Source organism: Cebus imitator, unplaced genomic scaffold, assembly GCF_001604975.1.
Source record: "Cebus imitator isolate Cc_AM_T3 unplaced genomic scaffold, Cebus_imitator-1.0 Scaffold28, whole genome shotgun sequence".
Lineage (NCBI taxonomy): Eukaryota > Metazoa > Chordata > Mammalia > Primates > Cebidae > Cebus > Cebus imitator.
The window spans coordinates 1,031,327-1,056,120 of record NW_016107343.1 but is presented as its reverse complement, the minus strand read 5'-3'; the positions used below and the strand labels follow the sequence as shown (position 1 = coordinate 1,056,120).

Sequence of the window (24,794 nt, the reverse complement as noted above, 5' to 3'; positions counted from 1 at the left end):
TCTTGGTCAATTCCTTTGGCTTCTCCAAATACGAGCTTTGATCCAGCCCACTCAGAATCCTGAGGACAGGGCTGGCAGCGGCCGCTTCGGGGATCCTGCCTGCAGAGTTTTCTATCCAGAGCAATGCTTTTCCCCCGCTTCTCCTCCAGGGAAGTCTGCCCCTCATGGATCTTAGAGGCCCTATGCCTATTTCTCTTCTCATCTGCTTCTCTACAACCTGACGCTGCTTTCCGCCAACTGAGTTGAATTGTCACCTGGTGAAGGAGATAACGTTAGGCAGAACAAACTGTGGCTGGTGGAAAGCAACCTGCGGAGAGACGGATGAAGAAAATGATACTCACTATCTGGTGGAGACAGTGGAACAGGGGTAGACGAGCTAGTAGATGCCGCTGAAGAAAGAAAAATGAAGGTGGGAAAAAAAGATCATTGAGACACACAGATACTGAATGAAAAAATGGAAGCGACAACTCTGGGGTGTCAGTATGGGGAGCTGAAGCGAGTTAAAGTGGGAAGAACAACACCGTGCGTGAACAGGTGGCCAGGGCTCCTGTGAGGAGCAGGGCTCTCTCTAACGTCAAACCGTGAGGCTGTGCGCCTGCCAAACCCTGCAGCTCAGGTAAGGTCTGGGCCAGGAACAGCTGCACAAGCCTCAAACCTTGTCTGAAAACAAATACCCAGTTCAGCAGGACCAGCTGTCTCCATAGGACCAGAGGTGCAGGAGGAAAGGGAATTTGGACCTCAGTTTAAGGTGAACTAGTGAAGGAGAAAATAGACATTGGCTTTCATGTTACACATCTGTATTTGTGTTTCTATATAGGTATATATTTCCATATATGACTTTATTTATAGAAAAAACTATATGCCTCACTCATTTCCACATCTGAATGAATGAAACAGAAATGGCTGTCCTACTTAATGTGTACTACTGAGTGAGGTTCATGGTCCTTTATTATACAGATGATGCCGTAACCGCCACTGCCTTCCAAAACTCCCATGCAGAGTGTGGTTATTTGGAGGCTGGTACAGAAAAGCTATGCAAATAATGTTCAGTGTTATTCTCACTCCTCCAGAGAATAGAAGTGTTGAAGAGACTGGGACTGAAATTCTAGCCAATCTTCTGTGTGGAGGATGGTTAGTTGTGCATCTGAGATATTGGGACACTGAATGGATCTTTGGTTTTTCATTGGCAAATATTTGGAAATAGTCTGATAAACAATCACAAAACAAAGTCCCCTTTGAGAGTTGGATGAAAATTTGGAAAAACCTCAACATATCCCTGACACTGCCTCAACATCTGATACTCATGGTTTTATCTTCCATATGAGGTCATCTCATTAAACCATTAGTACAGTGTCACTGGAATCAAAGCAATAAAGAACTGTAACTCATCATGATTGGATGGTCTGGTTAATGCAGGTAAAAGTATTTCTCTCCTTCCCTCTCTTTTCTTTATTTGGCTTGAATTGTTTGCATAATTGTCCATATTATTCTGGCAAAGAGATGGAATTTTACATGCTTTAACTACATATAAGACAATCCATTTAACTTATACTTGCAGTGTGCCACCTGGGGGACAACATGTGAAAGCAAAAATCTCAAGATGTCTCTTTTAAAAAGTAGAGACTCATTCATAATCTCCATACTTGGAAAGAAACCATCTATTTTGCTTCATGGTACAGAAGCAAATTAAGAGGTAACGTTTGGGCAATGAAATTATGAAGGTGGGTAGCTTGGTCACGGAGGGGAAGATTCATACCAAACTGTAAGGAATCTGACAGAGCAGCCCCTCTTAAGGCAAACAGAGGTTCTGAGCTTTCCACCTGAGTGTCTTGATGGCATGCAGACATTTGGCTTAAAAATACATGAAATTGGCACATTTTCCCGGATTAGAGTTTTATTTGTTTGTTTGGAGTCACAGCTTCCTCATTACCTTCATGTACATTCATGAACTATACACAAAGGAACCTCCAAACAGGTAAGCCATGCTTTCTAACTGGCCGCTTGAAAGCAGTAGTCCATTAAGTATTTGTGGCTTTTACTAGCTTCCCCTGCTCATCCCTGTCTTGATATATGCACATCCCTGAACCTGGAGAGGTCCATTAAAGAACGAAGAAAGCAACCCCATTATTGAACCACCTCAGGGAACTTCAAGTGGTGAGTCAGTGCCAAATGCACTGGTCTCGCCTGACCCCTGGCAGCCCCAGAGTCCGGCAGCAACACTTCCCTGTGCAGCACACTGGCCTCTACTGATTCTGTGCCTTCTCTTTCTTGGGTCTTGGGGTGTAATCAGGGCACAACTCCAGTGGCATGGGACCCTGCTGTGCATCTGCATCCCAACAGTATTATAGGACAGGGGTGCAGTGTCAGTGATGCCAGAAGCTGGCATCGGAAACCAATGCAACTGGTTCTTGGGCTCAGTGCAAGCACACAGCTAAACTGGTGGTTGATTCTTTTTAACTAAGTTCAGAACACCTTTGTGTCTTCCAAAAAATGGGTGTAAGAACTCTGAGAAGGTCCTTCCTAAGGCTTGTCCTCAGCTCCTAGCAGCAAAAAGGTGGGTTTGTCATAGCAGTGGCGACTGCTGGCAGCATCCTCCCAATGATATCTGTTTTCAGGGTGGATCTAGGGGCAGCAGGATAATCCGTGGGCTAAGTCCTCACTTCGGCAACTCAGGGAAGGTTATCAAGCCACAAAGAAAGACCATAACAAGTTATATTTGGTGATAATATGATGTTCCCATATGTTCACCGCCTCATCCTGCTAAAGTTCTTGAAAAAGGAATGCTCAACTCTAAGACTATGCCATGGTTCTACTTATCTAAAAGAAGTTGCCTTTGATTCTTCAAACCATAACTTTATTATATGATTGAGAAAAACTGACTTTTTGTACCACCAACAATGCCTGCTGTTGTATCATTCATGATCTACTTGGAATGCAGAGATGACACCATCCTTTTCCAAAGGGCTTCTTGGAGTCATGGTTACTTATCTGTTTTGATACTATCAGACAATAAAAAACAAGATCCGGAGATCTCTTTTTTGTAGTTAAAATTTTAAATTTAAATTTAAAATTTCATTAAAATTGTCATTTTTAACATTGACTTTAAAAATATAGCTTCTGCTATTAAAAAGAATATCTCACCTTTGCAAGAACTGAGCTGGCAATGAATGAAAACCACTGTGGTCTTTGAAGTCTAAGACCCAGTTACTCTGATTCGGTACTCAAGCTCCAGTTAGTGGTTAGAAACTCAGAGGGGGGCCTCATCCCAGCCTTCCTCTCTTTAATGTAGCTAAGCCAGCATTCATTTACTGATCAAATCCAGATCAGAGGAAACCTGGAGACTCAGGTGAACCACCAGTTAAAGATCAGGGGAAAGATACAGAAGGAAGGTTCCCTCATGCCCAGAGTGGCTCCTCCTGAAGTTGCTTACGGCACAGCTGCCAGCCCAGAGGAGGCACCTGTCAGTCCTACCTGACGGCTTCATCCCCCAACTCTGGTGCCTTCCAGAGCTGGTTCATCCTGGCACCAACTCTGCTCAGGTAGGAGATTTGACACTTGTTCAGAATCTTAGAACACCTACATGTAGCTACTTAGTATTTGCTGTTGCTGCAATATTTCTGAATAAACATTAAAAAGATAGGCTTCCCTGGGTACCTTTCAGGAGCCAGGAGACTTTTATAAAAAAAGTGTACAGCTTCCTGAATACCTTTTCTTCTGTGTCTGTCTGGGTAACACCTCCCTCCACTATTCTCTGCACTCAGCCTAGGAAAAGCCAAATCTCAGGAAAAGGGAAGTTTAGGGGCATATCTGCGGATGGGGTCAGCTACAGTTCATCTTTCTGTTACCCTTGTTCCCTGTGTCCTCTATTTACAGCTTACACGATTAGCATGTCCTTCCAGTGGGGAATCTCCCCGTCCCTACCATGCATAGCAGAAGAGTTCCTACATTAGCTGGTTAGTCTTCCCCAAACAAGGAAATGCACACTGCAAGTAACTACATGCTGAAGAACAGAGATGACCAGAACTAGAGATTTAACCCTGCAATAGCTGCCTGCCGGACATGCCCATGACTCGGAACCAAAGTTCATGCTCTCTTTTGACGATGGCAGCTGCTGTAGGAGCCTCCCTGACCAGTCCTCCTGTTCCCCTCCAGCTACCATGCTGACAGACCAAAAGCAAGGAAGCAACTGAGCTCCATTCCTTTATCTTCTAAAAGCAAATATGAAAATAATTTCAGATTCTTTTTCCCTTTAAGGTGTTTTGAATAGTGGCCTGGCGGGGCTGTGGTCGCTTTCCCGGCATCTGGCTGAAGGTGAGGCGGGAATAGCATGTTATTCAGGGCCCATCTGCAGACTTCCACCATGCTTGGCTCAGCAAACGCCATCTTTGCCGTGGGGTAATCATCACACACAAAAATTAATAAATAAGCACAATTTCCAAAGACACAGAAGTTGCATGCTCTAAAACAGGAAGAATGTTAGACTCTTGGAGTAACCTACAGACGTTAACAACAGCACAACTAGACTAAGGTCAGTGTGGTTAGGGCCCAGACAGTATCATCTACTTCAGCCTCTAGGGGACAAAAAAGGGACCGGAACTAAATTAAGAACTAGAACTAGCAGATGTTAACGCTATGGAAACAGGTAATGAGGTATGAAGAGGCACTTACGTGGAGGAGGGCTATCTGCATTTCCCATGGATGGAACACAGACGAAAAGAAAAGACAAGAGACAGACCCAAGAAAAAAAAAAAAGATGTAAAAGAAATGAATAGAATCCTCAGAGCACATGGAGCTGGAAACTCAAATTATCAAATTACTTCAAATCCAGAGAAAGAAGCCATTCCTGTAGAAGGAAGATGAGATAGACTTTCCTATTTCTGGGAAGAGGTAAGGGTCATGGGTCCCTTTGCAGGCCCCTAGCTTCAAGGAGAAGGAAGCAAAGGATTCTCCCAGGTGCATTTTAAATCCAGAGGTCAGAGAGCCCAGGGAACTCTGAGCACTCGGGAATTTAGCTCTACAGTATCTTCATTAGCTGGTGGACTCAGGAGCTTCCCAGGGCAGCATCTCTGTCTGCAGAGGGGTATGCAGGAGCAGGGCTTGCCTGGAGCCTGGCTGCTGGTAGGAAGGGAGGGCAAAGTGGGACAGGCGTAGTTTAGGGAAAGAGGGAATGGCAGAGGAAAACCTAGAGATATTGTCCTGAGTGGAATCAGGGAGAAGCAATTCTCTGGAAAGAGGCTATGAGGGATGCTCCTGGTATGGGAGAGAGAGGAGCAGAAAAGGCCAAGGCCAGGGCTGCCTCTTCCCCTTGGCTTTGCTGGATTTCTGCTGCTGCTCATATATTCTATAGCAATCTCCATTTGTCTCCAACTTAATATCTCTGCTGCATCAAAAATCTCACAATGCGTTATGTGAACTGTCACCATCTTTACCCTCTTCCTGCAAGTCACAGGGTGCTTAGGGCTTCTGTGGCCTGTCAAAAAGCAGCTCTCCCAGATCCTTCGACAACTCACTGCTGGTTTTCTCCCCACTGCCCTTAATAACGTGTCGCTGGCTCCCCCCTGGCTGTTACTCTAACAAGCTGGACCAGCTACTAGGACAGTGTCCCTAACCCCTTGAAGAAAGAGAGGGTGAAGGGACCGTATGTTAGCTGTCACTGAGAGCCAGAGAACTAGGAGGTGGGGCCTCCGGGAGCAGAGGGATCTGAAAGACAAAAAGCTGTGATCTGAACAATGACACGGGCCAACTCAAGGTCCCCTGCTTCCCCCAGGGAGGAGAGGGTAGGCTGGGAAGAGGCAGGCAGCTGCCTTTACTTACGGACTGGCTGTGTCTTGAACTCGGAGGCCGCGCTGATCTCGCCCAGCCCTTTGCCGTTGAGCGCCGCCAGCCTGACAGCGTACGTCGTCTCGGGCTTCAGGCCCACGATGGTGACAATGCCCTCCATGCTGGCTGTTGTGAGAATATGGGAAGGATCACAAAAGAGTGAAAGTCTATTGTTAAAATGGTGCAGCCGCTCTGGAAAACAGTAGGGAGGGTCCTCAAAAAATTAACTGTAGATTTATCATTTGGTCCAGCCATTTTATTTCTGGGCATATGCATAGAATTAAAAGTTGGGACCACACAGATACAGATACCTGGATATCCATGTTCACACAGCATCATTCATAACAGCCAAAAGTCAGGCACAACCCAAATGACCATTGATTAATGAATGGATCCATGAAATGTGGCATATACATACAATGAAATTTTATTCCACCTTCAACAGGAAGGAAATTCTGACACATGCTACAACATGGATGAACCTTGAAGGTATTAGGGTAAGTGAAACAAAATAAGCTAGTCATAAAAGAACAAATGCCATATGATTCCACTTATATGAGGTACTTAGAATAGCCAACTACATAGAGACAGAAAGAATGGTGGTTGCCAGGGACTGAGGGGAGATGGCAAATGAAGAGTTAGTGTTCAGTGGGTGCAGAGTTTCAGTTTGGGATAATAAGTGCGGAAGATGGATGGTGGTGGTGGTTACGACTTAGTGCCACTGAACTGTACACTTACAAATGGTTGAATGTAAAATGTATGCTATGTGTATTTTATCTTAATAAAAATAACTAGAACTGATCTTTTTTTTTAAAAAAGATCTGTTGGACAGATAGTAACATGAGATCAATCTGCTACAAAATTGGTATGAGGTTTCAGAGGGAAGTTAGGAAGGTAAAATGATTGCTTTCCTCTGGCTCTAATCCTGATTTCCCAGCAGCTTCTCTTGGCTTCCCCGGCTCCCCCAAGAAGCTGAAGGAGTGATGGAAGCTTTCTGGCAGAACTAATTCTGAGGAAAACTGTGTTGGACTATGTCTCTGAATGGCCGTGATACCAAAATCCCAGCTCACTCCCAATTCCACTCTAACTACCCCATAGCAGACCAGGATTAAAAGTTTGTACAGAAACAAAACATACTTCGCTGAGTTATTCCAATTAAACCCAAAAGGGGGAATCCAACATAAGCACAAACCATCCTCGGATGATCTGGGCCCAGAAGTTTCACACTGCAGTAATCCAAGGGTCAATCTTTTAATCTTTAGCTTGGAAAGATATCACAGGAGTGATTTAAGAGCAGATTTGTCCTGCTGGCTCTGCTTGCTTTGTTACTATCACAATTATAGGACAGTCACTGAGCACAGATATCCAAGCAGGACTGGCTGGGTGTTGGCAGAAAACCTGAAGCACAGGTAACTGTGGACTGAGTAGGGTGGACTGGACTCATCTGGCCATGCTCAGAACCTATTCACTGGCCTCATCTATCGGTGCTCAGAACCTATTCACTGGCCTCATCTATCGGTGCTCAGAACCTATTCACTGGCCTCATCTATCGGTGCTCAGAACCTATTCACTGGATTCATCTATCTGTGCTCAGAACCTATGCACTGGACTCATGTATCTGGGCTCAGAACCTATGCACTGGACTCATGTATCTGGGCTCAGAATCTATGCACTGGACTCCCCTATCTATGCTCAGAACCTATGCACTGGACTCATCTGCTGTGCTCATAATGTACAGACTGGATTTATCTGGCTGTGCTCAGAACGTACCAACTGGATTCATCTGGCAGTGCTTCAGAACCTATGGACTAGACTCATTTGGTTGTGCTCAGAACCAACGGACTGGACTCATCTGGCTGTGCTCAGAATCTATGCACTGGACTCATCTGGCTGTGCTCAAAACCTACGCATGGCTCCTGCCTGGAATGTGGTAGAGATGCCTTCATCCATCTTGGCAGGGTCATGAGAATCAGGCTCCGAAGCACAAGCATGGGTTGGGGCTGCAGTAGGGGCAACAACTCTATAGGGAGATGTGACTGTGACCTAATTCTGGAGGTGCAGTTCCCATTTCTGTAGGAACACGCACAGGATGGCAAGTGGGGACATCTGAGTACTGAGGCACTCATGGTCCCAAAGGAAACACTGACTCCTCCCAACTCACCTTCCTTGGCATCATACCACTTGGAATGCCATACTTCTTCACCCACTGCTCTCCACTCAGCTTTGTATTTGAGGATGGGCACCCCACCTGTGGCCTCTGGTTCATCAAACTGCACCTGGGCTGTGCTGGAGTATGGCTCCACCTGGTCGATGGATGGTGAAGAGGGGGTGTCTGTGGGGAGGACACATATGGAGACCCAGGTGAGCCCAGTTTGGCCCAGGACTGTTAACTCCCAATCACCAAGGCACGTCTTTTGTCATTTCTGCTCCCTCTTGGGAATCCTGTTGCTATATCCTGTCCTCCTGGCCCATCTCACCACATGGTTCTCCCACAACATGCCCCATGCTCAGATCCAATGGCTCCCAGCTTTCCAACCCTCTGGCTTTGCTGACCCTGGCTCTTTCTTCTTCCCAATATCCTGGAATCACTCAAGTACACAAATTGGGCTGGCAAGGGTAAGGGAGTGCATGTGGCAGCTGCTGTAAGGGGCACTTACCTGCTTGAACAAGGATGAATTCCAACGACTCCTGCCCAATGCGGTTCACTGCAGTACAGTTGTAGTTTCCAAAATCATTCTCAGAATCCGGGGTCACCTTTAGAAGGAAGGGGCTCTTGGGTTATAAGTGTCACATGGGATGGTCACAGACTCAGATCTTTATTTACTGGATTAAGTTAGTGAAAAATAGAACTAGTAAAGCACGAATCATTAGCTCCAGCCCAGCCTTAAACAAGAGAAAAGAATAGCAGCAGGGCTCATGGGAGAGGCACATCAGGGAGGAGACTGGTGGAGCAGGTGAAGGGGAGCTGAAATGAGGCTCAGTATCTTCTCCAGCTCATGCCTTCCCTGCTCAGGATGTGCCACAGAAGCAGGAGGGAGGACTTGAGCTACATTCTGGAGCCCACCTTGAGTCAAACTGTGCCTCCTCCATTCTGCCTCACCCCCATCCTGACTCACCTCCAGATAGCTGGCAGAGGGGGTGTTGTAGATCTTGATATTGCTGTAGTTGGAGCTTGGCAGCAGCTGACCATCCCGAAACCATGAGATTGTGGCACTGGGATAGGCAAATACCTCGCAGGTGATGTTAACCTGGTTCCCCTCCCAAGTGTACACAGCCACAGGGCCCTGTAGCTTGGGGGCATCTGCAATAAATAACAATGACTATCAGGATGACCGCCATGGTCATGGAGCTCCCATATCCTGTCTCCTGGCACTGGAAAGGCAGGTGTGCCCCAAAGCAGAGCTAGCGCCTGGTATAGTAGAGGTCAAAGCCATTTTAGAATTCCTGTGCACTTGCGCAGCATGGGAAGACTCAAGGGTATGGCAGGCTTGCAAGAAGCCTGGAGATAATGTGTGTGGGTGGCATGGGGACAGAGCTCTGAAATGGCCTAGGGCCAGCTGCAGGAAATGCAAGCAGAGCTCATAGGGTGCAGGTAGGTCCTTGCTGCTCTTTTCTTCTCTCATCCTGATTCTGCCTTGCCCCTTCCTCCCCCAAGTCCTTCCCCATTTATTCCTCACATTGCACTTCAAGGTACATGGACTGGGAGTCCTGGCCGATGGTGTTGCTGGCGGTGCAGATGTACTCTCCGGCGTCGGTGTACTGGATGCTCTTCAGGGTCAGTGATGATACGCGGGCATGGCTGCGCACCACCATATGCCCATCCAGAGTCTGCCAGGAGGAAAGGGAGTGTGTCAGAGCCTGAGACAGAGCGGAGGGCAACAGTGCTATGGCAGGACAGGGGCTAGGAGACTAGGTCATCGCTTGTCTGTGACCCATCTCACCTCCCCTCTCCTCTCTGTGCCAATGACTGTCTTACTCTAGGTACCATCTAATGGGGGAGGCTCTGGGAAGCAGCATGAGAACATGGGAGTTTCCAGAACAGAAAATGAGTCTCAGTTACATGAGGCATCCTCATCTAAGTGCCAAGATTGGTTTGGGGCTAGGTCCTCCAAGATGACTTTGTTTGGGATGTCTAAAATGGAAGCCAAGGCTCTGGCCAGCAGATATTACAGCAGCAGCAGTCCTGCCTCATAAGATCCTGGGAAACCTGCATTCCCAGCCTGTCCTTTCTGTCTGCCCACTTGCCAGTTCTACGGTGCATGTACCTGTAGCGGGACATTCCAAAGTGCCCAACATAAGAAATTACTAAAGAAACCCTTATTTGTGCAGCTGCCTCTCTTACCTGGATGCCTAAAAGTAAGATAATCCCGTGTAAAAACAAGTCAAACAACTCAAAGATCAGGAGCCGTTGCACTGGAAGTGAGGGTAATTGGGTTCTCTCTCTAGGGACAATGGCACAAACAGTCCCAGGCAGGTCTGGGAACCTTGACACCTTGGCCACCACCATTTTATAGTCCTTGATACAGCAATGGGCTTCCTGAATCTCTGGAATTATAATGACTGGTCAAAAAGAGAATAAGCACATGGTCCTTAGGCAATGGGAACTGGAATATTTCCAAGGGAATTTTACCCTTGACATTCTGTGTAAAATGGTTGCTGGAACAGGAAGAGTCTAGGCATATGACCCAACTTCAGATGCTCAGGAAAGTTGGTGATCTGGAGAAGGGTCTTGTTCCATGTAGACTGGGCCCCCTTGTCTCCAGTATGTAATGTTCTGTACAGATGGACAGGAGGTTATATTCTGCACCTAATGTCTGCCATCCCATGCGTTGGGTCTTTAAAGAATGTCAGAACACTTGGCTTCAGGCTCTTGGGATATGCTGGTTTGGGGCCGTGAAGCCCAGAACTGCAATGTCATACAGCAGCTAGATTAGGAAGCTCACAACAAGGCAACACTGGCCTTGTTCAGCAGTCTCAGCAGATCTACCATGAGAAGTCTCTCTGACCATCACTAACAGGTCATCTGAGTGACCACTCTGGTCATCTGAGCCCACTGCATTTCATGTCTGGAAACTGAAAAACAACTGCTAGCAAGAAGAGAGAAGAGCCAAGCAAAGTCATGACTGCCTACTGCTGCGGGTGCTCTCTGGCATGAGTGCTCTGATACTCTGCTTTGATCAATAAATCCAGGAGACTGGTTGGTTGAGAGCTGCATCCCAGGAGATGCCATACATTAATGAGAGATGACAACAAATAGGTGTAGAGCATTTTGCTAGAAAGCCTCATGACACCCAGTTTGTTGGAGATACTGGATTTTTGAGGGCTGACAGTGCTGATACATTCCAGGACTGTTTTCATACATCATACCCAAGACTTTACCCATGAGTCTAGACTAGTGGCCTCGAGAGCATGGGGCATCCTGGCAGGTATCTCTAAAGGGCTATGCTGACCTGCTTATCACTCCTACTTGTCCAAAACAAAGCAGGACTGAAGGCAGAGGGAACTGAGGATAACCCCTGACCTTCCTGGTTATCTCTGTGGTATCAACCAGCAACTGAACTGTAATTCTTTGTGACACAGACCAGACTTGTCCTGGGGCTGCCACACACAGACTTGGAAACTGGACCATAGTCTTCTGGAAGTCAAGAGAACATTTCCATAAAGAAGATATGTTGTAACAAAAGAGGCAGAGAAACTCATGTAGGTAAGAACAGGACCTTAACGACAACAAAGCAGGGGATATTCCAAGACTTTACTCAGAATAATCTAGAAAATAGTTGAAGAGAAACTCAGAAAACAGTTGCAAAAAAAATTTCCTATCTAGTTTCTTTCAGGAAATTTCTCCATGTGGAAATTTCTCTTGTTTATTGATGTCCACAGACCACCCTTCTTACTTTGCAGTGATTCACTACAGATTTCATGATAGAATTATCTGCCAGATGCTCAGTTCTTCCTTTGAAGATACACAGATAGACTCCAGTGTCAATAGACTATCTTCCCCTGAAATGCTTTTACTCTGGCTCCTGCACAACTTCAGGGAGTGCCACCTACCAGCCATCCAGACAAAAAGTCACGCTGACCACCCAGGATGCAGCAGAAGGAGCAGATGAGCTCTGGGCAAGTATGAAAAGATACTGATGGCAAGAAAACTCCCTTTTTTCCCCCCAAAAGTATGAAGGGTAATGATAATTATTCTTCTTATCAAAATGTTTTTGTCTTCCTCCTTCCAGGTAAAAGTGCTAACACTTTTCCAGAACTTACAAAATGAAATTGGCCATAACCCGAGCCTCCTTTTGCACTCATCTGGACTTATGGTCTTCATCTCCGAATGAGACAAACAGGAGAGAATGGAACTTCTGAGCCCTAGGGGCAGCATTCACTTGAAAGTCAATTACATCCAAAGTAAGACACTCACGATAAGGACACTTCTGAAAAACGGAGTGAGGTGTCTGCTTTCCTGGGAGTAAACCTATTATTTCCACTTACAATAATAATTCTCTTAACATCTCCTTAATGCTCCTTGATAAATCTTAGCTCCTCCTCAACCAGGTCTAAATGAGTATGAATAGGGAAAGTTGTATATGGACAAGCAGAATGAGATCTGCAGCTGCTTAAAAGTGGCTGATAACCCTTCTTCTCTCTCTTCCCCAATCCCAGTGCGTCCATGACTTTTGAACAATAAAGTACCCAAACTGCGATAGCACTAAGTGACTCCTATGCCACAGATGGGGGAGGATCTCAGTGAGGATGTACATTTAATCGTCAACCGTATGACAGGGAGGAAGGTCTTATACAAAGGAAGTTTATAATGAACTGGATTTGACAATGGCAGCATGTTCACATGTGCAGAAACTAAGATCAGTGCCTGGGGACAGGCAGTCATCTTTTAAATATTAAACAGCACATGAATATTTATAACCTTGACCTGAACACATGAGTTATATGTTCTGAGTAATTATCATTTCTGAGAGACTAAGAGAATAGATTTACCAAATTAAAATACAGAATCTATAGGATCATCATGTTTTGCATTTATAGCATTACAGGATCAAAGCCCCATCTGGATAAGAGGCAAAGGCTACTTTAAAAAAGTCCTTAGAGATTAGATCCTTGAATATCATCCCAAGTCTACTGGCTTTATTTTCACTGTATATCACTTCATATAAATCAGGTAAAAAATTATAGGCATGATGATAAGTAGGGTCTTGAGGTGTGGCAATCAAGGTCTAAAGATTAATATTTAGCTTCAGTTTTCAAACTAAGTCCCACGTTATCCAAACTGAAGCGATGAGTCAGAGAAATTTCAAAGGCTAAGTGCTACTGACTTTAAAAAAACATAAAACCATTTGTACCACCTCATTCTAATCTCATTAATTTAATGCTCTATAAAAGTAATGGAGATAGGTTTAGCATTTGGGAAAACCAACGAGAGACACCTTTGCATTGCTTTTGAGATGAAATGTGATGTGATAATTTACCAAGACTGATCATTATAAAATAAGTGAGCAACAAGATGAGTTGAGCTGGAAAGGAAAGGGAGGAGTGGGTTTTTAGATCACTAACTCTGTGACATTATGGTCCAGAGCCACATCAACCACGTGAGTCAAAAACTTTCACCATTTCAAAATGCCTGGCCTGGGAATTGGGGGCAATTTATTTATATCAGTATAATTACCTGGATGTGTTTTTACCAGCACCAGCGAGAGAATAAGATCCCGTTTTAGGAAATAATATGGATTTGTTCATCCACTCCCAACACAGCTTGCTTGCTCATCCTAAAGTAATACTATTGCTAAGTAATGTCTACCACTATCGACCTATTCTTTAATCTAACTAAATTACTAATTAGTTTAGCATGTCTGGTTATTAAACTGCAATGGTGAGTTAAACTGTAACACTTTCAAAACTAAAGACTGGCTAGTGGTCAGGTAAGCTATACCTCTTGCTTCTCTGGTCGAGTCCACGAAGCCTGGAGAGAACAAGATATAAAACACAACAAGAAAGCAGTAAAATTTTACAACATGTTGCTTTAGAGAATGTTTCACACTGCATTCCGTGCACATGCAGCTTTTCTTTAATTCAGAACTTTTTCCAAGGCCCACTTTCAATGGTGTGTTTATTACACAATTTAATTCAGGATTTAGGTTATGTTCAGCTTTTCCCCCCCTTAGTCACACTAAAATGTATAATTCAAAAGGTTCAGGCTTTCCTAATCTTTGGTATACCTAGATATGAATACCAGTAGGACCAGACTGCTCTCATTCCAAAACACCTTAAGTATTGCTCATAGTATTTGGTGGCATGACTAGTTCTAATCACATTATCTAAAGATACTTAGAGAGTAGGTTTCCTCCTTTGGATTTTATCAGGCAGCTTATCACAGATATACTAATGCCATTTTATGCTCATGCATTTTATAATTCTTTGCATGCATTCTGTTAAAATCAATTATTTTTTTTTTTGTTCCAAAAGGAACAAAGCAAGGAGCAGAGAGGTCCTTGAGACCGGGAGTCAGGAAGCTTTGAGGATACCAAATGGGAGTGGTTGTGGGAGGGCTCCTGTCCTTAACAGCAGAGAATGCCCAGATGGTATGCAGGCTCCAGCATGTACCATCTCCATCAAACACCGCATTCCATTCACAAGTTGGCATTCACAAGCCAACCCAGACACACAGAGGTTAGGGGGATTTTCCACCCACATCTAGATTTTTTATTTCTCTAGCATTTGGGAATCTAGTCTCCTTACAGTTTATCTGTTTTTCATACTAGGAGTCAAAGATATGATAGCTGCATTGTTCTTTTTATTACACGGCAAGACTGCCTGATTGTCTCTGATGTTCAGATGGAAAAAGGATAGAGAAGATGCCAGTATCATAGCAACGCAATCCAGGGAATGCAAGTAAGTTAGCAAACATTTAGTAAGAGTCCACTAAATGCAAGGAACTTTTGTGAGAAATGAGGATGGAAATACCAAGTTACACGATGTGGTAATGAACTAGAGAAGATGAAAACAGAGGAACATGCAGAGACCAAAGTAACGGTGGGCCAACACGTCAAGTGTGCTTGCCAATTCCACATCACTTAGAAGCTTGTCTGTTACATGCCAGGGCTGCAGGAATCAAGATCTTTCTTTTGAGAGATGATATCACATTGAGTTGTTTGTTGTTTCAAATCTGATTCTTCTTGTGTGTCTCCCAAATCACTATGGCTCTATGGCTTTTAGAATAAGTAGTTGCTAGTAACACAAAGCTTCCAGTAACATCACCTCCTACTTGTGTGCCTGGTGAAATGATAGGAATATCTTGGTCCTAACAATTTGGTGAAGGTGTGACCCACATTAAGGCAACCTAATATGCAAATACACACACATATGAAATAAATCAGGGTATGATTAGTAATCCTCCAAAAATTGTTTGTTCTAGGTTGTTTTGATATTCATATTTTACTGTCTTACACACAAATGTGCAGGAACATGTATATAAAATAAAGTGAAGCATCTCTATACTTTTCTTACATAGTCTGTTATTCATATGTCCACACGCTGGATAAACCAGACTCTGACTGCTCAATGCAGTCATCTTTTCCAGTGTTTAAAAGTGGGCCCTGCATTTGTACTGAATGAGGAATTCTTCCTGGCAAAAAGGAAACTGCAGCTTCAAAAGAATCCAGAACTTCAAAAGCTCTCTCTTACTTGTGGGATATTCTGTCGGCCTAAGATTCAAGGTACATGGAACGCTTTTCATTTTTCCTATCTTTTCTGATCTCAATTATTCACTACTGTCCTCTCCTTAATAAAGCTTCATAGGTCTTCTTTGTTGGTCATTTCAAAGGATTAGAGATGTTCAAAGAAGCATATGATGGATTTTTTCTGCCAGGGATAGAGTATGTAAATCATCATCCATGGGTCTTACTCAGTATGTAAATGGCACCTGGAATTTAGCACCACTCACTCAAACACCTGGCAATATTTAAAATAAATCTGGGCAGGATGAGTAACAAAACGACACGGATGCAGAAGCTTTCTGAGGTATCACAATGACTTTCATACATATGATCGAACTGACCCATTATGATGGTAAAGTTTTTTCAGTCAACGTAACAGCGACTACTAAGAAATGTATCAACTTTTGGACAGCTGATCTACCCTGATGATCTCAATGACCCAAACAGCTAGGGACCCTAGCTATTACCAGTTGTTAAGCTAAACCAACTCAACTAGCTGAAGCTTAACAGATTGGTAATGGTCATTCCCAAATGAGTGATGAGACTCAATACAGAGACACGATCAAAGGTAGAGTGTGACATTCAGGCTCATTGTACTGGCTTTTGCTTATCTCTCTCATTCTTTTATAATAAACATGCACATTGGTATTCCATTTGAAAGTCAGTAAGTAGATGTCTATGGTTGAATGCCTTTTTTTCTGCCTCTTTTCTTAAGAAGACTGAACTTAGCAGTGAAGCAAAACACAAAGCTGCTTTAACTCACTTATATTGTAACTAACTTTATTAAAGGAATCATTGAACCTTCCACTAACATCATACAAATCATGAGACAGCCAATTGCACATCACTTACAAGCTTGTCTGTTACATGCCAGGGCTGCAGGAATCAAGATCTTTCTTTTGAGGGATGATATCATATTGAGTTGTTTGTTGTTTCAAATCTGATTCTTCTTGTGTGTCTCCCAAATCACTATGGCTCTGTGGCTTTTAGAGTAAGTAGTTGCTAGTAACACAAAGCTTCCAGTAACATCAGGTGCCCTACCTTCTGGGCCGCCAAGCCAGAAGGAAGCCATTGTGGCAGTCTCAGGGCTCTGTGCTTGACTTTGTTCTAGCCAACATCTCTATCAGTGACTTAGACAAAGATACTGCAAATGAGTGTTCATACAAGGTTGGAAGCAGCAGCTAATACAAATGTTAGATGATGACTGCATTGGGAAGCCTACTGAACTGCCTGCCCTAGGGCTCTCTACTTAGGCTAGGATCTCCACTGACTGCTCTACCTCTTTACTTTTAATATGCACATGGGTTGAAGTGCCCTGGTCCCACAGACTTCTAAGGTAAATTTCTAATGAAAGTTGGTCCTGACTGGTTAGAAAGATGGACTCAAACAGTCATTCTCAAGCCAGGGGGTGTCTGTACATGTCACATTTTTAGTAAATTCAGAGGTGGCTAGTGGCATTCAATGGGAAGGGAACTAGAGATGCTAAGTATCTTGCAATACATAGTATAGTCCTAGAGAAAGAAGCTTCTTCCCAAATTGCCACCGTGACCCTGTTGAGAAGCACTGGGCTGCAACACGTAACATGCAATTTTTAACAGAAATAAATATACAATTCTGCAATATTGGTTAAGCAATCAATTGCATAAGAACAGGATAGGGGATGTGTGGCTTAAATGGGGTTCATGTAAAAAAGACTTGAGCATTTTAGTTGACCACAAGCTCAATATGAGGCAACAGAATAAGGAGACTGTTAAGAGCTAATGCACCTTTATCTGCATGATGGCATCCAGATAAAAAAGGCAATAGCCCTATTGAAGTCTGTATAGGTTACACTGAGCACAGCAAAAGTTCAGGGGAGCCCTAGTGAACTGAAACTCTCTAGTAAAGGACAACCAGAAAGATAACAGGTATCAAAACCATGGCATATGAGAAATAGTGAAAACAGCTGGTGTGTTCAGCGTAAGAGGAGTGGACTGGAGGAAAGTCGAAGAGCTTTTTTAATGGCTCTTATGCAAAGGACTGAGTGGCAGAGGCTGGGAGGACCAAGTAGAAGAAGGGGCAAGGAAGGAGCCCTTTCTGCTCTTCAGCATTCACCAACTCCCCTGCAGAGTACTGACACCATCATGCTTCAGACAGGGCCAACTGGCTTCCTGGCAAGGATGCTAGACCAGGGTGCCAGGCGAGACTGGATGACCTCAAAAGGTGCCTTTCAAACATCTAAGATTTTGGCATTTTATGTGATCTAAATCTCAGGAGGCTTCATTACCTGACCAATTAGATACGATTTGTCTAGTTTTGCTTGCTTAGCATATCACCCTGATTTTAAAAAGAAAACATTTTTTTCCACTCCTACACTTCAGTGACACTAGTAATCTTGATATCTAATTGTTTGGAATGCAGCTTCGGATGGAGGAAAACATGAGGAGAGGCTGTCAAAGTAAAAGTGAAATGTATTTTCTGTATTCCAACCTATTCATGAACAGCCCATATTTGTTTTCTTAATTATTAGCTACCCACAGTGTAAGATGGACAATATGCCTGTTTGATGTCAATATGTAATTAACAGAGATGGCAAATTTCCTTCTATAGGGTTTCACTTAGGCGAATATGTCAGTCTAGTGTCATATCACTAGCTAATTTGGAGACTTGTTTTAACACTGATTCACTCATGTTACAATAAAGTGAACTTAAAGTGAACTTGAAGGCAAGTAAAAGAAATCACATTACAATCAATGTGGCTGAGCTGAAATAACTACCTAAGATTAAGACAAATGATCTATAGTGATATAATTATATAAAAAGTAGTTACTACTTGGCTTGAGACACTTTTTGCTGGATACCTGTCTCCATATTTAGCAAATATGAATGTGTATCAGTTCCTGGCTATTATTCTCATTCTATAAAAATGAAATCACAGATACAAGCCAGAAGTGCCAACTTATTAAAGAACCTCCATAGGCACAAATCTTAATAATCTTTGTGGTCTAGCTCAGCTGTCAAGCTATTCCTAGAAAAGATATAGAATTCAAACGCATCATTCATCTGAGACAGATATTATTTCTGTCCTTCACTGTAGGTCAAAGATATACACTGGGTCACTTGTGACAAAAATTCACTTTTAAGCTGATGTAGAAAGATCTGCCAGGCAGTAGCCTTGTGGTTTAAGCCCTGAAATGTACATTCAATCCACATAACACACATGAGTGGGGCTGACATCTTAGCTGAGGGTTTAATTCTTATGTTGATAAAGAAAGTATCAAGTAAACACCACATCTTTTAATCTAGCTGGTTTTCAGAGTATCAAACAGCATATGTGAGTTTCAAAAATATTTAGCAGTTTCTCAGTTGAGTTTTTGTTAAGTTGATTTTGACTCTGGAGGTAAAAGTTGCAAAAAAAAACCAGGTTATTTGGAAGAGGAGTTTGTTCCATTTGATGTAGTTTTGTTTTCTATTAGTGGGATAGAAATTAGCTCCTCAAATGCAAATGCCAAATTAGCTCTAGTATTTCACACTATCTCTTTCTGGCTTTGAGTTTACCCTCTCTAGAGATTTCCTTTAGGCAGGCAGAATAGTGAAGATCTATCATTTTTGACATTCTGATCAATAAGCAATCCATTAGAAATGTTCCATAAGGCTAAGGCCATTACTCTTGAATAGGTGACAAAACTTGGATTAACTAAAACAAAGCCCATTACTACAGGATATACGAGATGAGTTGCATTAACACCAGTCTTTTTTTCCTCCTGCTTTTGGCCCACTCAATAATCCAGGGCTGTATTATGTGGGGTCAGCTCAGTTTTTATAAATTGTCAACAATAAAGATAGCTTTCTGGTGGCCTTTAAATCCATGAACTTTAAAGCTCATTTCCCTTCATTTAAATTTGCCAGGAAGTTGTTACAGTGCTCTTAAACTCTCAAGAACATATTGAAGAACCAGGATGTAATCATCACTTAGAAACTGCTAAATATTTTTGCCTTTAGAACAAAATGATATCCAAATGTGACCAAGAATACAGGCAGACACAATGGCAACCAAGCGTTTGTGCATAAGTGCATATATAGCATGAGTATACAAACACAAGAAAAAGAATTAATTGGTTCATTTTGATCCTGATTGTTTCTGGGAGATCTTTCCCAGGGTGCTCTTGAGATGATGACAGTGTCACCTGGCACACCAGGAAGTTGGCTTCTCCTTGTTCCCTCACAGCTCCGTAACTCTGGGATTAAAAATCACTACTGCCTCCTCCCCAGAACATCTAACTTGAGCATGCCCGTACATCACACCCTGCCAACCTATCCAAGGAATTGTGCCTATTCCATTGCAAGGGGATGTTGAGCAGGCCGTGTCCTGCAGGCTGGAGGAGGGAGGCCCTAGATCTGGCTGTGGTCTCTGGTGACCATAACCCATCTCCCAGCTCACCGAAGGGACCTGGGCATGGGAGATTCAATCTGCTTTGAGTCTGCATTCCAAGGCCCTGAAACTCTTGGGCAACATGATACCTTTTCTTCACTGCTGATGTTCCGGGTAGAAGTCCTCCAGGTGATGGAGGGAATGGGATCTCCGGAGGCTTCACAGGTAAGAGTGACCTGCTCCTCCAATTCCATGGCAGTCTGGTTCTCTACATATGTGATTTTGGGTTTTGCTGAAAAGACAAAACATTTCTCTGAGTTTATCTAACTATTGAGCTTTCTGGGTTTAAATGATGATATGCACCTATACAATAAAGGTGATCTATCTGCTAAGTATAAGGCCCTCGCCTAGGTGTTTTAGGAGATACAAAACTGACTCTCCAAGGCTTACAATGATGTAGCCATGTGACAACATAGAAACCATAATAATAAGAAATATGGTATAGAGTAAGAGTCTTAGGGGCAAGAAATGCAGGCAGCATGACGCAGACGAAGAGTGCTCCCTTGTATGGAGCCTTCAAGAGGAGATGGCTTTGGGGCTGGGCCATGAAATTTTCAGTAGGTGGGACTCTAGGGTGGAGATGGAGTCATCTGAAGTGTAGGAAACCGACTGAATAAAAGCAAATAAGCAAGAACATATGCAGAGAGGGAAGAGAACAGTGCGGCATAAGGCAGAAGAAGGTGAGGCTGGGTGGCTGGAATTTCACCTGGTGCCTGGTGGAGGCACACAGACAGCATTTAATCAGGGGCACAAAAGCATTTATATTTCAAGAAGGTTTATATGGGGACATTTTAGGAAGCGTTAGGCTAGAGAAAACTTTGAGATGGGAAAACCAGTTTGGAAGCCCTGGCAATGACCCAGATGTGCAGTAACATTGGATCCTGAACGAGGTCCTTTGAGGGAAACAGCAGAGAGCAGCTATGAGAAATATGCTGGAGGAAGGTTCAACCAGAGGCAACTGAACAGAGGGCAAGGAGGGGTGAAAAGAACCAAAAGAAGCAATAAGAAGGAGTCCAAGTGGCTTGGAGTCTTAATGACTGGGAGAATTGGTGTTAGCATTAAGTCAAAAGAAGATATCAGGCAAGGAACTGGGTAGGAGCTCTGGGGTGGGCTCAGGATGGGAAGGAGATGAGTTGAGATGAGTTCATTTTCCAAATGTTTTGGGTAATGCAAGAAAACACAAGCATTCCAAAGCTGAGTTAAATGCTAAAACATTAGAGAAAATTGAATTTTCCCAATTTAAAACAATTATGCTCTGAAATTGCTGAACTTTGTGAGGAAGAGAAAAGATAACACTACACAAATGTAACTTATTTCATGAATAAAGGAAAAGGCCAGGCTAGGGAAACAAACAAATGAACCAAAAAACCCCAAGAGAATTATAGCTAGTTTTGGAAAAGACTATATTTGCTTTAAATTCAAATTCATACAGCAACCCTTAGAAGGCAAATAAAGGGTTGTCTATATATTTTCCCCATGTTGAGGTCTTAGATGCTGTTTTAACAAACATAAAACAATAATAGAACTATACACTTTCTGTTACAAATGCCTGCTTATACATAAAATCACCTATATAGTTCAAATATTTGCCTAAAGGTAATGCATACTAACAGCCTGTTTAGCAAATTCTTTTTGATGGATAGCACATAGGCGCATCTCAATCCAATTTGGCCAAATGTTTGCAGATTTCAGTTGATGGAGTCCACACGAATGAAGTTAAACCTCATAGGTTTCCCTATTGTGTCTTCCTTGATAAATATGATTTTCAAGAATATTACAACTCGTATTGGAAGGAGTATATGCTAAATGCCACTGAATGGGAAGTTTTAGAGGGCAAAGTAGAATAAAGGTAAAATAAAATAAACGTGAAAAACAAAAAAGTAAAAAAAGTAAAAGAAAGGTAAAATAAGAGCTGAATTTCTATTTTGGAAAAGTCACAGAATAAAAAAATTAAAAAAATTCAGCCAAACACTGAATTCTCTAAACTGAACAGTTGTTTTGGGGTCTGGAGACAATCTCAGGAAGGCTGAGTTTTAGGCCCTTAAAATCTGAGATCTGGTCCAAATGTTTTGGGTAATGCAAGAAAACACAAATGCATTACCCAAAACATTGCTGACCTCCTCCTGACCTGTGGTACTTTGTCATGGCAGCCGAAGGTTAACAGAAGACAGACAAGGGTCAGTTACCATCTATTTATATTTGGCCTTGGCGGCTCCATTTCCCAGATGGCTACAGAAGGTGCATTGTATGACTCCTTAGAAAAAAGGCATATCACATTCTTATTAAAACATGATTATGGCTAATTTTGTATAGTCTCCAGAGTGTTGTTAGAAGGAAGGCAAGCTTCTCACTGCTAACTTAATCCTCTTACTCTGGCAGCAGTGCTACTGTCAGAACTAACTTAGAAAGGGCAGAATGCCACCTTAGAAGAAGACGGTGACAGACATAATTTATTGTCTAAATTGGGACCCTACTCAGAGTGACATGAGTGGCTCTAAATAACTGCACCAGGACAAAGGCCATTATTGGGCCAAAGGGGACAGATATTGGGTCACCCTACTCCAAAGACTCCCTCCCTCTGCATTCCAGCATCTAGAGGGGTCTCTTCCTACATCCTCTGCCCTCTGTTAATTAACCTTGCTTATGAGTTCTTGGCTTTTGGATCCCTGTTCCAGTCTCTGTCTGCTTCCACAGGCCTTAGTGCCTCAGACTGCTCCACTGCACCTTTCCCCATATTCCCTCCTGTGAGTTTTCCAAGAATGCCTGCCATGAAGAGCCAGCCTTGTCTACACCCACTCCAGTCCATGCTCCTACAACCCTAGCCAAAGAAGAGCCCTGAGGCCTCTGTGTCCCTGAACAAAGAAGTTGGACACGATGGTCTGGGGTATGACCAGGTGCACCTTCTTTTGGGCCACTGCTTGTCCTTTGCTAAAACCCTCAGGGGCTGTTTGAGTCACAGGGTTCCTGGACGCTGGTGAACTTGCCTCAGCCACAGCAGCATGGCCTCAAGAGCATCATAGGAATCAATGGAGACAAAACTTCTTCAGAGGCACACATGGGGACAACAGTAATGCCAAATTTAAAGGATGACAGGATGCACCTACTTAATAAAAGAAGCATCTAGCTAATAACTAAGGCAACGTGTGCTAGAACATGTCTTTTTCTTAGGAAAGAATGATGCCACTTAGGTACAAATGATGTAATAAAATCCCTAATTGAGATATGCCCCGTAGATACTGATGGACATCCCTTCTTGAAGCCACAGGACTTCTGGGCTTTTCTTTACTATCTAAGCTACAGGTAGATAGTTACTACTATCTACAGGTTTCCTCCCTCTTCTACCTCATTGCTGTAGACTCTGCTCCCACTTGGGGAACCTGCCCTATTTCTCCCCCAGCGATGGTCCACAATGGCAAGTTGGAAAGGGATGGAGAGGGAACAAAAAGGTGGAAGGAGAAGGAGCTGTAACCAGCTGGTCCCTCCCCAGCTGGTTCCCTAACCCTGTTATCAGTCTCCTTAACCAACGGTGAGGCTAGTGGAGGAGGAGAGAAAGGAGGATGAGAAGCGGAGGTAGATGGAAAAAGGTGGTGGATAGAAGGCACCAGGTTCCTTCAGGGAGGCTGTGTGAACTCTCCTCAGGCTATGAGAGGGGAGCACTCCCTTTCTGAGTAGAATCAGTCTCTACAAGTCTATGATTTACTGCCCTGTCCCGTCAGGAGCCCTGCCACCTCTTCTCTATGCTCCACTGTGCTCCCTCGTCCTTCCCCAGCAGCAGTCTCAGGAAAGAAATTGTGAAGAGTGTGTGTGTGTGTGTGTGTGTGATGCAGAGGTGTGTATGTTTCCAAGGTGGAGGGAGGGAAGACAAATCTTGCCTTAACAGTTTCCCCACCCTACTCTCCCTGCCTCGTTACTCCTCCCGTCAATCTGACCCACTCTTTTCCCTGTACCACAGTCCCACATGGCCCTGCACTCACCACCCACCCTCTCCTGGGGCAGCCATTACTACCAGAGAGGCCTGGAGGAGAAGCTGAGATCTGTTTGTGCCCAGCCAAGTAGAGGCCGAGTTGTTTTTACAAAGAAACCATGAGCTACCAGGTGGTGCAGGCAGAGTGCACTAATTCTAGTACTGCCAGACACTTCCTGTATAATTCAGATACAACATATGTTCTGTTGGGTTTTGTGGAGTTAACAACCACCATTGTTTGATTAGAGAAGGGACTTAGGAGCCACCTGCCTCGGTGTGAATCCAGAGGTACCTCATCCCTCTGTGATCGGGTTCCTCATATGTAAAATGGGGATAATAATAAAATCTACATTATAGGGTGTGAGGAGGATTAAAAGAGTTAACTTACTGATAGTACTTCATAGAGTGCTTGGCACATTACAGGTGTTCTGTTTGTGTTTGGTATTATTATTATTACTTTATGGAGTTAATGTCTGAAATAATTTCCTAAAGACAGGTGATGATAGTGTTTCCAGGCTTTCCTCCCTGCCATGTATGTATGAATGCTTCATCACATAGAACTAATGGCAGTCCCTTCATTTATTCAATCTAGTGCCTACTGTATTCGGGCTACTGTTCCAGGTGCTGGGGATGCATCTGTGAGTAAAACAGACACAGCCCCTGTCCACAAGAAGCTTCCATTCAACACAGCCTGTGCTTTTCCTGCCTCTGTGCCTGTGCCCTGGCTCCCTGAAATTCTCATTCACTCCTTCAGCTGGGCAATTCATACCTATGAAATAGTACATTTTAATGACTTCTCTAACTTACATCACACAGGACCAGAGATCTTCTTTCCTATAAAACACTGTGCATATTCCTGCTGTGAAATCATAATAAT

General features: G+C 43.5%; 1 protein-coding gene across 35 annotated transcripts in view; it reads right to left on the bottom strand.

The window, feature by feature from the left end:
* The window catches only part of NCAM1 (neural cell adhesion molecule 1), a 311,329-nt gene that overhangs the window by 36,841 nt on the left and 249,694 nt on the right, over positions 1–24,794 (bottom strand). For 12 of the 35 annotated variants that reach the window (XM_017523267.2, XM_017523266.2, XM_017523281.2 and 9 more), the window contains exons 8-16: positions 20,043–20,185; positions 13,760–13,789; positions 9,498–9,648; positions 8,937–9,121; positions 8,478–8,574; positions 7,982–8,152; positions 5,815–5,946; positions 4,669–4,683; positions 342–389 (exon numbers count right to left, since the gene is read on the bottom strand). In XM_017523267.2, coding sequence (XP_017378756.1) covers positions 342–389; positions 4,669–4,683; positions 5,815–5,946; positions 7,982–8,152; positions 8,478–8,574; positions 8,937–9,121; positions 9,498–9,648; positions 13,760–13,789; positions 20,043–20,185 — 972 coding nt within the window. The remainder of the gene's footprint in view (positions 1–341; positions 390–4,668; positions 4,684–5,814; positions 5,947–7,981; positions 8,153–8,477; positions 8,575–8,936; positions 9,122–9,497; positions 9,649–13,759; positions 13,790–20,042; positions 20,186–24,794) is intronic. The other 23 variants (XM_037736643.1, XM_037736646.1, XM_037736639.1 and 20 more) reach the window with 4 other exon arrangements.